General features: G+C 43.7%; 1 protein-coding gene across 6 annotated transcripts in view; it reads right to left on the bottom strand.

Moving 5' to 3' along the window:
* Positions 1–15889, bottom strand: part of THADA (THADA armadillo repeat containing) — a 323874-nt gene that overhangs the window by 55384 nt on the left and 252601 nt on the right. For all 6 annotated transcript variants that reach the window (XM_035001673.1, XM_035001675.1, XM_035001677.1 and 3 more), the window contains 3 exons: positions 1669–2033; positions 945–1063; positions 529–601 (listed from right to left, as the gene is read on the bottom strand). In XM_035001673.1, the coding sequence (XP_034857564.1) occupies positions 529–601; positions 945–1063; positions 1669–2033 (557 nt within the window). The remainder of the gene's footprint in view (positions 1–528; positions 602–944; positions 1064–1668; positions 2034–15889) is intronic.

Raw genomic sequence — 15889 nt, 5'->3', positions numbered from 1 at the left:
GTTACTTTGGTTCCATCTTTCCCCCAAAGGACATGTGAGACAGAGGGGGCACATCCAGGCCTCCATACAAAGCCAGCTGGGCCATGTTCTGGGGGAACAGTTAAGCCTTAGGGATGTATTTTCATACTTAGTTGGCCAGGGTGCAATCCCAGTGACTTGCTCACTCGCTCTTTGAAAAAAGAGTCTAGCTAGAAAAATAGGAAAAAAACCCACAAAGGGTTGGGTGTGTGTGTGTGTGTGTGTGTGTTTGTGTGTTTGTGTTGTACAAGAGGAGGTTGTGTTACCCTTATGGACTCAAATCAAGCATGCCCAGGACAAGAGAAAAGAAATGCTGATGGTGGTGCTCAGAAAATTCTACAGAAGTTATACCCAAAGTGAAACATCCACATGAATAACATTTTTGTAGAGGCGACACATACATGCCCCAGTGATTCTGCTTTGCTGAGACAGTTCACTTTCACCGACGCTTTCCTGGTAAATAAGAGCATGAAGACCCAGACCCTAGGCCACAGGCCCAGTCAGCCTTACCTCCTCACACGTCTGCAGGTGGTGGGTGATCACTCTGGAGGCAAGTCTCAGAGCTACACTTTGAATTTCAGACCTAGAAAAAGTAAGCCAAAAACACAAAGAAATAAAACCAAATGTACTTTGTATACAGATGGGTTTTTGTCAATAGTCTGTAATCCATGCCATTGCGAATGGTGGACATGCTCACCTCAGGGCCACACAAATGCCACCAGAAGTGATTACCTTTTGGTTATTAATGTGAAAACTCTGACATCATTCTATGGCTTGAGCTTAGAACATGCTCCTAGGCTGAGATTTAGAAGGAAACACAGGACCTAAGCCCTTCGGCGAGGACCGTGCCCGAGTTCACTATGTGACTGACTGCTGGGACAGACCCCACATCATGCCGGATTGCACGGGGAGCACTGGGGGCAAACCTTTCATTGGAAGCAATATCCATTGTCCAGATCAGGAACTCCTTTGGGGTGAGGTGAATACAGTGCTCCGTCTGGGGAAGCCACTCGCTGGGGTCCATACAATGGAGAATCTTCAGTATCTGTGTGTGTCAGATCCACGGGAAAAAAAATACTCAGGAAAAAGTGTCCAGAAGCCAAATAATCATCACTTGTACCAATAAAGGGGTCTACCTTTCAAAAAGCATCACTGACTTCTTATTTCCCCCTTAATATTTTTGGGAGACCAAGACAGGGTGGAGCAGTGACACACCCAGGGGACCTTAGTGACCTGGGATCAGAGTCTAGATGCCCCGATTCCTAGGCCAGTGCCCTTTCCTTTTGATGATGCTTTCTAGGTGGCCATCTGTCCCCAAACAGCCATGTTGACAAAGACTACCCTCTACCACATTCTACAGCCAATTTTCAAGGCTGCGTTTCTTAGAGTGCTGATGGCTTACTCTTAACCTCTACCTTGGCTTATTGCCATCATCATTACCATTGTGATCACTTTTTTTAGCTCCCTTCCATGCACAAAGCCATGACAAGCAGTATACAAAGAGAGTCCTTGCCCACTGGATGCGGCATCTCCTTCCTATTGCTCCTGGGGAAGCCCAACCCAATCCTGCCTACGTGATCTTGTTACGGCGAGCTTGCCAAAGAGCGAGGGGAGCAGAAGGGAAAACGGTCAGTACACCAGAAACTTTACCTTGCAGAAGCATTCTGGGTGATTTTCCTTCATAGCCAACATCAAGAACGTCCCTCCCATATTCCACAGCAAGGGTGGCAGTCCCTTCTCTCCTAATCCAGAGGCTGCTGTCGAGAACCTTTCCAGCAGGGCGTCTAATGTCAGCAGGCGCACTTCAGGGAAAGAAGACTCCAACAGCTGAGAGAAGAAGATAGGAATGTTCCCTGCCTGCTCTCCAGCTTGGGCTGTGGCGATGGCTAGTTTGGTGAGGCTCTGGAGGTACTGGGGCAGGCCTGGCACCGTGAAGGTGTAGGGGAATCCCGTTATCAGCTCTGATCCCGAGATGATCCTTCTGACGTCCTCCCAGAAGCCAAGATGCTCCACAGCTAAAAAAGCAAAAAAGTGAAGGGAAAGAGGTAATCACTTTATTCAAAGTTCCACAAAAGTTCAGTGGAGAATGCAAGGCGCTGGGTACACAGGGTGGGACTACCAGATGCCTTTCTTGAATAGATTTCACACGAATGATGTGATAAGTGACTAGCCCACTTAGGTTCAGAAGTCTGAAGGCATGAACCAGAAGTCTGAACCTCAGTGGGTTAGTCACTTATTACATTTGCCCAGAAGCAATTTCTGTTTAGGTAATTCATAGTGTTTCCCCTAGAGGGACAAAAGGCATTGCTATCAGAAGATGTGCTCCTGGCACCCCTCCCCAACACTTAATAGGTATGAACTCAGGGACCTCCCGACTTACTAAGCCTCAGAGTTGAGCAGGACATCTAGTCCAAACTTCCTTTAGGGGCTCAGATCCCTCTATAGCACCTTTCCTCAGAAGCTCCTGATCCACCCCTACAGTGACTCGGAGCTCACAAGACAGACCGCCTAGTCCATTGTTAGGAGATCTAAGTATCACCAAGTTCTCTTGAGACTTTCTACTCACTGGCCTAATTCTGCATTTTGAGGTTCTCAGTGAACCCTTCAGGCATGATAGCCCCCATCTTCTCCAGATGAAACACCCCTACTTCCTTCAACTACTCCCCATATGGTGGGGTTCATCTTCTCTTAATAGTCTAGCTGCCCTCCTTTGGACATACTTCACCCCTCTTAAGGTCTGGCGTCACAGAATGGAACATGACTGTCCCGTGTGGTACGACCACAGGACGATGACTTTCCCTGTTCTGACACTAGGTTACTGGAGTTGCATCACACTGTTGACTCATGGAGCTTAAAGTCAACTGAAACCACAGCCTTTCTTTTTTTACATGGTCTACTGAGCGTGGTGAGTCATCTTTCTCCCATCTTGTACTCAGTCCTTAATCGGGACTTGTTTTCTTTGTTTGTTTGTTTTAAACCCAAGTAGAACCACCGTTAAATTTTATCTCCCTGTTAAGTTTTATGGTCTCCCTTTTAGATTGCCAAGATCTTTTTGTATTCTCACTTCTGATCAAAAAAACACTTATTGCCTGCTTACTATGTGCTGGGTGCTAAATAAAATAAGAACACCTTAAGGAGTTTCTAGTCTAGTTTGAGAGTGAGAAATGAGTGACCAGGTAATTCCAATACAGTGGTGTAAATGATAATCTGAGTCTTCAAGGGGAAGGGAGGGGAGAATGTATTGGAGCCACTGAAGGCAGAGCAAAGGTCCAAAGGCATGAATCAGAATGGACCATGTGGGGAACGACAGGCAGTCTGATATCACTACAGCATGGAGTTCAAGGCGGGGAACAGCAAGAGACAAGGCTAGAGAAGTATTGTGGACAAGACATTCAGAACCTCCTAGGCCATGCAAAGGAGCCTGGACATTCTTCTGGAGGCAAGGGAATGCCACTGGGGGGTTATTTCAAGCAACAAGGTCAGGCAGTAGTCTAGGAGAGAAATGATGAGGGAAGGAAGGGATAGGGAGGAGAAGATGGATTTGAGAAGTCAGTGAGGGAGTAAAATGGGCACTACTGGGTGACTACCTGGGGGAAGATTCTTCGGTACCTCCCAGAACCCCGATGCTCCATACAACACATTCATCATCCAACAGTTGTGTAAACCTCAATGTGATAAGCATGCCATAAACGCCTGCAATCAGATACTTACTGAAACTGTGGACTGGGCCAGTGTGGAGGGCAGAGGGCATCAGTGAGTGTTAGAAGCGGCTCCCTGCCCCGTCCCCCGCCTACTCCAAACTCTCACCAATTCATTACTAGTTATAAATCCTCCTAACTTGACCATCCTGTGCACGGAATTTCATCTACAAGAACATCGGGATAGACTTCATCAGAGGCCTGGCTGAAATTTAGGTATCTCTTAACTTGGTGAACACTACTGACTTCTAGAAAACTATCATAAACCTAATAGAAGTGTAAAAGATTATGGTAATAAAAAAACACTTACTTGAAATTGCAAAATCTCATAGGCTTGCAATAATTCAGCAATTAAAAACATAGAGTGTTCACGTTACACATCAAATTGTTAAAAAAGAAGTTTGCCCCAAGAGGCAAGGTGGGGGCTCAAGCTCCAATATGACTGGGCCCCCTGGAGGACACCATCCACCATCTGCCAACTATGGTTGCAGACACACTTCTGCTCTTAACTCAGAGTCTGCGGAAGTCCAAGTTCAAGTAGGAGGGCAGCCATCTTTATAAAGCGGCAAGGAAGCCCCAGGTAGTTGGGATCCTCAACCTCTGTGTCACCATCTCTATTTTCAATGCCTAAAAACCTATCCCAGTACAATTTAGTAATGACACCACCACACCATGTGGTCTCCAGGTACCACTTCCCTACCCTTCCCACCTACTGCTGCCTCAGGACAACACTGTCTTAAAATTTTCATTTGTTTGGCAAGGAGTCAGAAACATGGCTCAGATTCTGCTCTTTAGAACGTAATTAAAAACAGGAAGAACTGTCTAGGCCATTCTGGATAATTTTCAGAGGAACCTGTTATCTGAACGAGAGATATTCCAGGCAGAGTGCATTGTTCATTGGACTCAAGAGCCAGGCACACAGACCCATTTTCTTCCTCTAGGGCCTTGAGGAAGGATGAAATCATCAAGAACCCAGGGCCTGAAGGCACTGGCCCAAAGACAGGGAAGATGGGGGACAGGCTTAGGAAGGGCTCCTTTGGGACTTCTTAGCCTACACTGCCTGTGGAGTTCAGTGCAATGTCATAAGCATTCACTGAGCATATATTAGGTACTTTGGGAGAAGGAGATTCAGAGTTGGGAAAGAAAAATTACTTGCTATCAAAAGCTTTACAACTAAGCTTTTTGGGAGGATAAAGACAGCTACAAAAAGTACAAAATGCTTAGTGCCCTAAAATTGTTGATCTAGACTTTGGAAAATGCATTTGGTAGGTCAGGACACGAAACGGTGCTTGGCCAGGAAGAAGTCCTGGCTGTGAAACCACTTGGTGAACTCTGTCTACCAGCTGTGGGGTGCAGAGCTGGTAAAGCAGTGGCAGCCAAGCCTGGGAGAGTCACCCCAGAATCACCCAGTCCTTTATAACCACGCTCTTCTCTTAGTGAGAAAAGCTAGATTTATGTGCCATACACTACAGAATGTTATATACCCATTGTTCAATGCTAGGAATAATTACTTTTAGAATTGACACTTGAGTACTATTCTAAGCACCTCAACAAGTATTAACTCATTTGAAGAAGTAGGTGCTAGTATTATTTCCATTTTACAGATGAGGAAACAGAGAGGTTAAGTTACTTGCCCAAGGTTGCCTGGGACGGGAGGTAAAGAGAATACACGAGCCATAAGAAAGACCAAAATAAATGTGATGGGCACTTATTTTCTATGGGAAAAGACAAAATAAAAGCTTTCAGGAGGGAATAAAATTTAAGATGGGCCCTGCAGGCTGCCCAGTGGTGCCTGACTGGGGGAGGAAAGGGCAAATGCTCTAGGGGAAATTAAGAGACAAAGAGTGGGGTGCCTGGGTGGCTCAGGGGGTTAAGCGCCTGCCTTCAGCTCAGGTCATGATCTCAGGGTCCTGGGATCGAGCCCCGCTTCTGTCTCTCTCCCCTGCTCGAGCTCTCTCTTGCTCAAATAAATAAATAAGTAAAATCTTAAAAAAAAAAAAAAAAAGAGAGAGCAAGACAAAGAGTGACCTGTGACTAGGTTTGCTGAATTAATGTGTCAGCAGGGGAGCTGTGAGGTCAGGGCTACAAGCTAGGAAATAACCGAATGACATTCATTTAGACACTTTCTCCTAGCTGCTTAGGAATCAAACAAACAAGCGAACAAAAAACAAAAACAAAAACTTTGTTGTGCACTCAGACCCAAAGAGATGACCTAAAGCAGAGTTTCTTCAACTGGAGAACTGGAGTGAGCCTCAGAATCACCTGGAGGGCTTGCTAACCCATAGACCACTGCCCGGGCCTCACCCTCCAAGTGTCTGATTCGGGAGGTCTGCGGAGGAGGCTGAGTTTGCAGTTCTAATAGGCTCCCAGGTGATGCTGCTGCTGCTGCTGGGCCAGGTGCTTGAAAACCACTGCCCTCAAGTGATGCTTCGTAACCAGAGCTTATTAAAACCACACGTACCTGAATCCCACGCTTGCATACTCGGAGTCCGTTGGCTTGAGGTGGGCACAGACACCTGGAGTCTTAAGAAGCCAACGGCTAATTCTGCTCTGTACCCCAGCTGAGAACCATGCTCCTAAGACTCGACCATGTTCATAGGGGCCTGTTGGGCTTCTGGGTGGGGAGGTAGGGAGTTGCAGTCCCAAGCAGAGCACAGCTGATTCCAGCCCAGTGGTTTGCTAGAGTGAAGGACTAGAAAACTCCCCTACACCCCTTTTCTCTTACAAATAAAAACATCAAGGGAGGGAAAACCACCAAGAATTCAGAAGAATGACTAAGCACTAGAATAAAGGCCCCTGGCAGGCAGGCAGGCAGGCCTCAACGCCAGCTCACTAGGTGCAGGCTCTGTTCTCGGTCTAGGATTTTGCAGTGAAACAGACCAGGCTCTGTTCTCATGGCGTTCCCATGTAGGTGGGGACCTCAGACCACCCCCTGTGCCTACAGCGAGGAGTTCTTGAGCTGGAACCGGAGGCTGGAGTTAGAGCTAACAATACTGTCACATAAGCAGCTGCAGTGACTAGAGCTCTAGAAGAACCACCATGGCAGGGGACACTTGACTGCGTGTGTGGGGTGAGCGTGGTTATAAAGGACTGGGTGATTCTGGGGTGACTCTCCCAGGCTTGGCTGCCACTGCTTTACCAGCTCTGCACCCCACAGCTGGTAGACAGAGTTCACCAAGTGGTTTCACAGCCAGGACTTCTTCCTGGCCAAGCACCGTTTCGTGTCCTGACCTACCAAATGCATTTTCCAAAGTCTAGATCAACATGGGGTGTTTCTTTCCATTTCCCTCAGTAACTGTTGTCCACAGCCCGCAAAAAACTCAGTTCTTCGATGGGATTCCCCAGTCTGAGGTTTAGCCCCTCTCTTCTTTGGAAGATAACATTTCTATTTGCAATTTCCATTTTGGTTGCTTTGGGTTTCTTCTTTCCAATCTTTCTTAGAAAGCCAAGGGTTCCAATGAAAAGAATCAAGTCCCTCCTTTAATGGCCCCATCTTATTTTTCAGAAATTAGACGATTTTTGCAAACTTATTGATTGGGAGTTTCTTCCAGTCGTCCTTGTATGGCAAGTCTTTGGACTTTCTCATCAGTGTGGTCATTTTAGTCACCCAAGTATGTATGACTGATTTTAAATATTAAATTTGATTTCATTTTTGAAATTAACTTTTTGTTTCTTTAGAGCAAGCATGTTTCTAGCCTTCAAAGGAACGGTTTAATGGCTGGATTCACTCGGAAGGACAATACCTCCTGCTGTGTTAAGTCCTCATTCAATGGAGAAATAATTCCCAAGTCTGGAATCCAAGGACCAAGAAAATGTCAAAAGCATTGTGACAATTCTCTCTCTCTCATGAATAAATAAATAAAAAAGAAAGAAAAGGGCGCCTGGGTGGCTCAGTCGTTAAGCCTCTGCCTTCGGCTCAGGTCATGATCCTGGGGTCCTGGGATCGAGTCCCGCATCGGGCTCCCTGCTCCACGGGAAGTCTGCTTCTCCTTCTGCCTCTGCCATTCTCCCTCTCTCTCTGTCTCTCATGAATAAATAAATAAAATCTTTTTTTTAAAAAAAGCATTGTGACAGACTGGTACACGTTGCCAACTTTTTATCTCGTCAAGGAAAGATGTTAAAAACCCACCATCAGTTACCATTTTCATGCAAGAAAAGCTATCTTAACACCAAAAAAGGTAGTAAATCCATAGTGTCATCCTAAAAGGGTAGTTCTTTAAAGACATCCAGCGTTAAGAAAAATCTGCCATAGTGTCCTTTGGTTATAGTCTGATTGTGAAAGCGTTGCCAGGGACCGGCAGAAGGGAACTACAGTTTTGGGGAAGCTGGTAACAGTTTCCTGAGTGTGATCTGTTTGGACAGCATGACTACCCTGAACAGAGGTCTCCTACGGAGGAAGTGCAGGGACTCCATCGAGTCCCTCGGGGCAGCGAGCAGAGTGCCTCTGGTAATCTCAGATATGTTATTTTAGCAGTTCTTGGTCCTTTGGCAAGTTGCAGATTTCAGTGTTGTGTCTGCAACCTGAAGGGTGATTGCTAAAGTAACTGAATTTCAAAGCAGCCACTCCCTAACCAACCAAGGTAGGGTGTGAACATCAAGCCAGCTGCTGAAAAAGGATTTAAAAGCAGCACGTAGTTTGAGCAGGGACAGCGTCCTATGTCACAATCCTGTTTTATTATTTAGGGAAGTCTGTCTTCTCCCCAGAGGAGGAACATAGCCCCGAAAGGCAGGCCTGTGGGTCATTCATCTTTGATTTTCTGAGCTACTCATATAGATTGGTTAAAACTTCTTAAAAAAAAAAAAAAAATCAACATAATCTTAAAAGATGCATGTTAATCTAAATGCCTTAATAAGGGCATTCTGGGAGAAAACGTGGGATGATATCATTGCCACATAATTATGGATACAGTGGTGTTTCACCATAAGAGCATTTAATTTAGGTGAATTTAACTCGAAGTACTCAGCAGAGAGAGAGAGAGATCGGAAAATAACAATTAGAAGAGGTTAGTTTCACCTGGCACCCTCGTCCCTGAGCGTATTTCCAGAAGGGCAGGTCCTGATTCAGTAGGTCTGCGGCAGGTGTGCTGCCATGTAGGCACTCCATTAAAAAACCACCCGAGCTCCTCTGAGCTCGTCTGTGCTCCTCGTGGTGTAAACACCTTGCCGTGTGGAATGTGTGCGACTTCTAGCGTTTGGCGGTGTTTGTTCCTGTACACCACGGCCCCTAATCATTAAGTCACCCCCTTCATCTAGTGTTCAGCCAAAAGCTCCTGGCCTTTACCATCAAGTCATGAATCTAGATAGCCTGATTTTGTGCTGAACTGGCCAAAGTAAAACGGGCAAGAGAGAGTAAGTGTGTGGGCCCAAAGACAGCATTTCCTTTACTCCGCAGTGATGGCTACAGGGGAAGCCAAAGCCCCAGTCATCACCATGAAGTTGTTCTACTTCTAAGTAGCAATGGGCACCCATGAGGAGGGAAGGATCCTTCCCAGGATTGAAAAGGCCAGCCAAACAGAAAAAAATAGTTTCCCTGCTATGGAATAAGTCACTTAACTGGGATACTACTGTGTAAATGGCAATGAGATCGCTCGTGCTCACTTGCCATGAGAATCAGCCTGAGTTTCTCCATTCTGCCCGACCTTGCACATGCTCCCTCTGCCTCAACTGAATGAGTGAATGAATGAATGAATGAATGGCTGCATTTCTCTTTCACATATTGAAAAGGCTCTGAACTGTCTGACACCAGTAGGTCAAGAAAAGTTCCGGAACCTCTACCCTCCTTAAAGAAGTAGGGGGTGAGAAAATATAAAGCAGATTTCACCTTTAATGCAGAGCAAGGTGGCCAATTTTTTCTATTTCAAAGAAGTGTAGCTCTGGTCCAAGAGATCTGTAATCAGATCCAACAAAAGTTCTTACCTCAAACAGTTGATAAACTGGTTCTAAAAATAATCACGGATGATAATTTGTTCGCTCTGTGAATGTTAATGTCCTGTTACGCAATTTGTCATTAAAAAAATATATTTGGGAAGCAAAGGAAACCATAGGAACTTCAACAATAACAACAACAACAAGTCAACTGATTTAATAAATGTTGGCTTCTCCTTATCGAAGGGAAATTCCATTCTTCTATTTAATCCTCGGTCCCTCCCAATACACTGTAATCCTGACCCTAGGGGCCCCTCCAACAACAAACATGTAGGATGACCGGGCGGAAGGATCTGGAGACTGTCTCGAGAAGCACGCTGAACTGGTGCTGGCTGCTTATTTCCTGCCTCGTTTCCAGGGTTCTGAACCCCTTTGTGCCCTGCTGACACAGGTGTGGACCCGACACACATCCCTTTGAAAATATTCCCTCCTTCCCTTGCCCCCAGCATATTCTCAAAGGCATGTGTTTTTCAAGGACAGAATTCCTTATCCGCTGCTGGGGAAGGACGATGAGCTTCTGAAGAAGACCATCTGAAAACTATCTTGTCACCCCGAGAAATAACATAATCCCTGGGCTTGGGAGCCTGCTCTGGTTGGGAGCTCCGAAAGGATTTGGGCCGCCTGAACATGAGCTCATCAGGCGCCGGGTGGGACCAACTTTTACTTCTGGACTCCACCCACCATCCCATCCCGCTTCTGCCCAACACAGGGGGGACGTCAGGAAATGCTTGTGGATAAACACATGAAAACCCAAAGGCACAAACAGAAAATTACTTCTAAGCAAACACTGTTGCTGGTTCTTTGTCAGGGAGAGGCTACTTGGGACAAGACTGGGAAATCAGGAATTTCCCTAGCACCGCACTGTAGACATCCCTGTTTAGATTTGCCTTCCACCCCCCACCCCACCCCCCAAAAGCCCTAAGGCGATGAGATACAGAGTGAAACCAACTTGAGAGGAGGTAGCTGGCTGGGAGGGTTCCTTTAAATAACTGGTGCTTAGCTCTGTCACGTCTCCTGTGATAAGGGAGAAGCGAGGAGCACCCACCTCTGTCCCCTGCCTGCACTGCAGGTTACAGTTCCCGGAGAAACTGACTGTAAGGCTGCAGAAGTTTCTGGCACTGCTGGACTGCACACTTGACACCTGTAGGAATGATGTTGTGAGGTGCAGTTTGCAGCTGGCCAACCCCACAGAGTCCGGGGAATGCTATTTCTTGTGAAATCCAGCCCCAACGTGGAGGGAGGAGTTAAGTACCTTCTGCCGGGTGAGCACTGCTCGGGAGCCTGGAAGTAAGTGTACCTGTCTGTGGGACCAGCAGGAGCTCTTGTCTCCTGCTCTGGATGAGATGACCCCTCACTTCTTTGTTTTTGCTACAGCTGCTTTTCTTCCAGCGGTGGATTTTTCCTATCTTGGAATGTGACTTTCAAATTTCATTTTTTTTTTTAAAGATTTTATTGGTTTATTTGAGAGAAAAAGTCCAACACTTTAAAGGAATAAATAAATCCAATGCTCAACAACATGTCTGGCACCTAATAATAAGCATGCAAAAAAGGGGGGGAAATATGACCCTTTAATAAAAAGACCCCCAAATTACAATAATAATGGAAGTAGAGACAAGGCTATGATAACGGCTACGATAAGCATGCTGGCATTTGGTCAAGAATCCAAAGGAAAATGGAACATGATGAAGAGAAATATGAAAGATACTAAAGGGACACAAACTTTACAGAGATGAACAAGATAACACCTGAAATAAAAAAAACACGATGGGATTAGCAGATTGGACACTGCAAAAGATTAGTGAATTCAGAGACATAAATTAGAAGCTATCAAAAATGAAACACAGAAAAAAACCCCCAGAACATCAGTGATGTGTGGGACAACTTCCAGTGACCTAATATACATATAGTGGAATTCCCAGAAAGAGAGGAAAAAGGGAAAGGGCTGGAAAAAGCATTTGAGGGGCGCCTGGGTGGCTCAGTTTGTTGGGTGGCTGCCTTCGGCTTGGGTCATGATCCCAGGGTCCTGGGATCGAGCCCTGCATGGCCCTGCATTGGGCTCCCTGCTCCGCGGGAAGCGGCTTCTCCCTCTCCCACTCCCCCTGCTTGTGTTCCCTCTCTCGCTGTCTCTCTCTCTCTGTCAATTAAATAAATAAATAAAATCTTTAAAAAAAAGTATTTGAAGAAATATTGGGGCTGGAATAATTGGTTATTTGTATGCAAAAAATTAAAAAGAGAACTTCAACCTTAGGAGATTACATGAAAATTAGCTTGATGTCAATCAAAGATATAAACGTAAAACCTTAAATATAAAATTGTAGAAGAAAACATGAGTGAACATCTTTGTGACCCTGGGATAGGCAAAGGCTTCTTTACTAGGGCACAAAAAGCATAAAACAAAGAAATTGGACTTCATCAAAATTAAAAATGTTTGCTCTTCAAAAGACATTGTTAAGAAAATGAAAAGATAAACAATAGGTAGAAAATATCTGCAAAGTATTTCTTTGTATAAAGGACTTATATCCAGAATAAAGAACTTTCAATAGTAAGACTCAACAATAAAATAAACACCTCTATTTTTTTTTAAAGATTTTATTTATTTATTTGAGAGAGACAGAGAGAGCACGCGAGCGGCAGGGAGGGGCAGAGGGAGAGAGAGAGGGAGAAGCAGGCTTCCAGCTGAGCAGGGAGCCTGATATGGGGCTCGATCCCAGGACCCTGTGATCATGACGTGAGCCAAAGGCAGATGCTTAACTGACTGAGCCACCCAGGTGCCCCAACAACTCAATTTAAAAAAGAAATGTGACAGAGATTTGAATAGACACTTTACCAAAAATATATCAGATGTTCAAAATAACTCGTCATTGCAAACTAAAATTACAATGAGATACCCTACACTCACTCAAATAGCTACTAGAGGGACAATAACAAGTCTAGGTGAGGATAATAGAACAACTAGACCTCTCATACAGAGCTGGTGGGGATGCAAAGTGGTAAGCCCCTTTGGAAAATAAGTTTGGCAGTTTCTTGTAATCCTTATCATATGACCCAGTGGTCACTTTACTAAGTTTTACTTAAGGGAAATAAAAACATGACCACATGAATGCTCAGAGCCATATTATTCACAATCTCCAAGAAGTAGAAATGCCCAAATGTATTTCAACTGATGAGTTAATATAAACAAACCATGCATATAATGGAACACTACTCAGCAATAAAAATTAATGGGTCACATCGTATTAATAAAGGTAAAAAAAATCACATGATCATCTCAATAGATATAGAAAAAGAATATGACAAAATCCAACACCCTTTCACAGTAAAAACACTCAACAAACTAGAAATAAGGGAACTTCTTCGACCTGATAAAGTATATCTATGAAAAACCCACAGCTGACAACATGCTCGATTGTGAAGGATGGAAAACTCTCTCCCCCCAAGATCAAGAAAAAGACAAGAATGTCTGCTCTTGCCATTTTTATTTAACATTCTACAGGAGGTTCTAGCTAGAGTAATTAGACAATTAGAAAAATAAATAAAAGGCAGCCAGACTGGAAAGGAAGAAGTACAAACTATGTTGCACATAACATGATCTCGTTTATAGAAAATCCCAAGGAATCCACAAAAAACCCCTAATAAATGACTTCAGTAAGGTTGTAGGATAGAAGATTAATATACAAATATCAATTGTACTTCTATACAGTAGCAACAAACCATCCAAAATTGAAATTAAGAAAATAATTTCATTTACAACAGCTTCAGAAAGAATAAAATAGGAATAAATTATTTAACAAAAGATGTTCATGATGTGTATACACTGAAAACTACAAAACATCACTGAAAGAAGATCTAAATAAATGGAAGGACATCCTGTGTTCTGATCTGAATTCCTGAAGACATAATATTGTTATAATGACAATACTCCTCAAATTGACCTACAGATTTAACACTATACCTATCAAGATCCTAGCTGGTTTTTCTTTCCTTTTTGCAGAAGTTGACAAACTGTTCCTAAGATTTGTATGACAATGTAAGCGACCCAGCCAAAACAATCTCGAAACAGAACAAAGTTGGAGGGTTTACACCCTAATTTCAAAAGTTACTAGAAAGCAGTGAGAGTCAAGACAGTATGGTTCTGGCATAAGGACAGACATATAGGTCAATGGAATAGAATTGAGAGTCCAGAAATAAATCCATATATTTATGGTCAATTGACATTTGACCAGGGTACTAAGACAATTCAATGAGGAAAGGATAGTAAGTCTTTTCAACAAATAGTGCTGGGATAAATGCATAGCCACATGCAAAAGGATGAGGTTGGTTCTGTACCTCACACCAATTACAAAAATTCACTCAAAATGGATCAGAAACTGGGGCACCTGGGTGGTAGAGTCAGTTGAGTGTCCAACACTTGATTTTGGCCCAGGTCGTGAGATTAAGCCCCGCATCAGGCTCTGTGCTCAACACGGAGTCTGCTTGAGACTCTCTCTCTCTCTCCCTCTGGCCCTCCCCACCGCTCACTCACTCACTCTGTCTCTAAAATAAATAAATCTGAGAAAAAATGGATCAGAAACCTAAATGTGAAGAGGTAAAACTATAAAAGTCTTTAAAAGAAAACATGCGTACAAATCTTCATGACCTTGGATTAGGCAATGGTTTCTTAGATTTGATGTCAAAAGCATAAGCAACAAAAGAAAAATAGATAAACTGGATGTCATCAAACCTAAAAACTTCTGTACATCAAAGGACGTTATCAAGAAGGTGAAAAGACAACCCACAGAATGGGAGAAAATAGTTGTATATCATATATATCTGATAAGGGATTAATATCCAGAATATATAAAGAACTCTTATAACTCAAGAATAAAAAGACAAATAACCCAATTTAAAAATGGGCAAAGGATCTGAACAGACAATTCCCTAAAGATGGTATACAAAGGGCCAGTTAGCGGTAGAACAGATGTTTGACATCACTAGCCATAAGGGAAATGCAAATCAAAAAGCACAATGCAATATTGCTTCATGCCTACCAAGATGGCAATAATAAAAAAAGACGGACAATAACAAGTGCTGTCAAGGATGCGGAGAAACTGGAGCCCTCATACACTGCTGGCAGGAATGTAAAATGATGTAGTCTCTTTGGAAACAGTTTGCCAATTCCTCAAAAAGTTCAACTTAGGGTTGGCATATGCCCAACAATTCTACTTCTAGGTCAATACCCAAGGGAACTCAAAACATACATCCCCACAAACACTTGTCCATGAATCCTTATAATAGTATTATTCATAACAGCCAAAAAGTAGAAACAACCCAAATGACCATCAACTGATGAATAAGCAAAATGTGGTATACTGATCCAGTGGAATATTATTCTGCCATAAAAAAGAATAGTGTTGATTCATGATACAACATGGATGAACCTTGAAAACACTGTTAAGTGAAAGAAGCCAGACACAAAAGGCCACATGTTGTATGATTCCATTTATTTGAGATATCTAAAATAAGCTTTCAAAAACAGCTTGCTTAACTAATTTACTTGACATAGGTAACTAGTTTCAGATTATCTGTGATGAGGGCTGCTGGAGTGGGGCAAGACAAGAACACAGAGGAAAAACCGAAATCACAGCTGTTCTGAGGTTGCTCATATGAACAGTACTGTACTCCTGAAGTGGAAATGTAGGTAAGACAGTTTCATGACATGGTTCCATGACAGATCCAGACGCTCAGCCCAACTCACACTACTAGAGGTTCTTAATTTTGGTCACAGAAATAGGCAGCGGACCAGGAGCCAAGGAAGCTTGACTGTTTCACCAACCAGCTGTGTGACTTTGGGCAAGTCACTTAATTGCTATCGTTTCCATTCTACCTACTGATTAAATGGTCTCTAAACTCTAAAATTCTAAGAACTGTGGGCCTATGTCCTCAGCACCAGGCTTGGAATTAACGAGAGGTAACCACCACATGAACCTAGCAATCTAATAACACATCCTGTATTATTCTGACTTCCGAAAGGCAGCTAGAATCATCTGCTTATTTTAGGAGCTCGCTGTTCCCTGGGAAAGATACTTTTGGCAAAAGCCAACTGTTCAGATGACAGTCTCAGTGTTTTGGAGAAAAGCAACTAATTTATTGACAACAAAGCCTGTTTTTTTTTCCTTGAAATTTCATAGCTGCAGGCCCAGAAATAAAAAGTCCCCAGAAGACTCTAAAAATATGTTCTCGATTCCCTTTTATCTCCCACCCAGAGCTGA

Source organism: Mirounga leonina, unplaced genomic scaffold, assembly GCF_011800145.1.
Source record: "Mirounga leonina isolate KUSES-001 unplaced genomic scaffold, KU_Mleo_1.0 Mir_125, whole genome shotgun sequence".
NCBI classification, from domain to species: Eukaryota; Metazoa; Chordata; class Mammalia; order Carnivora; family Phocidae; genus Mirounga; species Mirounga leonina.
The sequence above is the reverse complement of the archived record's forward strand: the minus strand, read 5'-3'. Positions and strand labels throughout refer to the sequence as shown.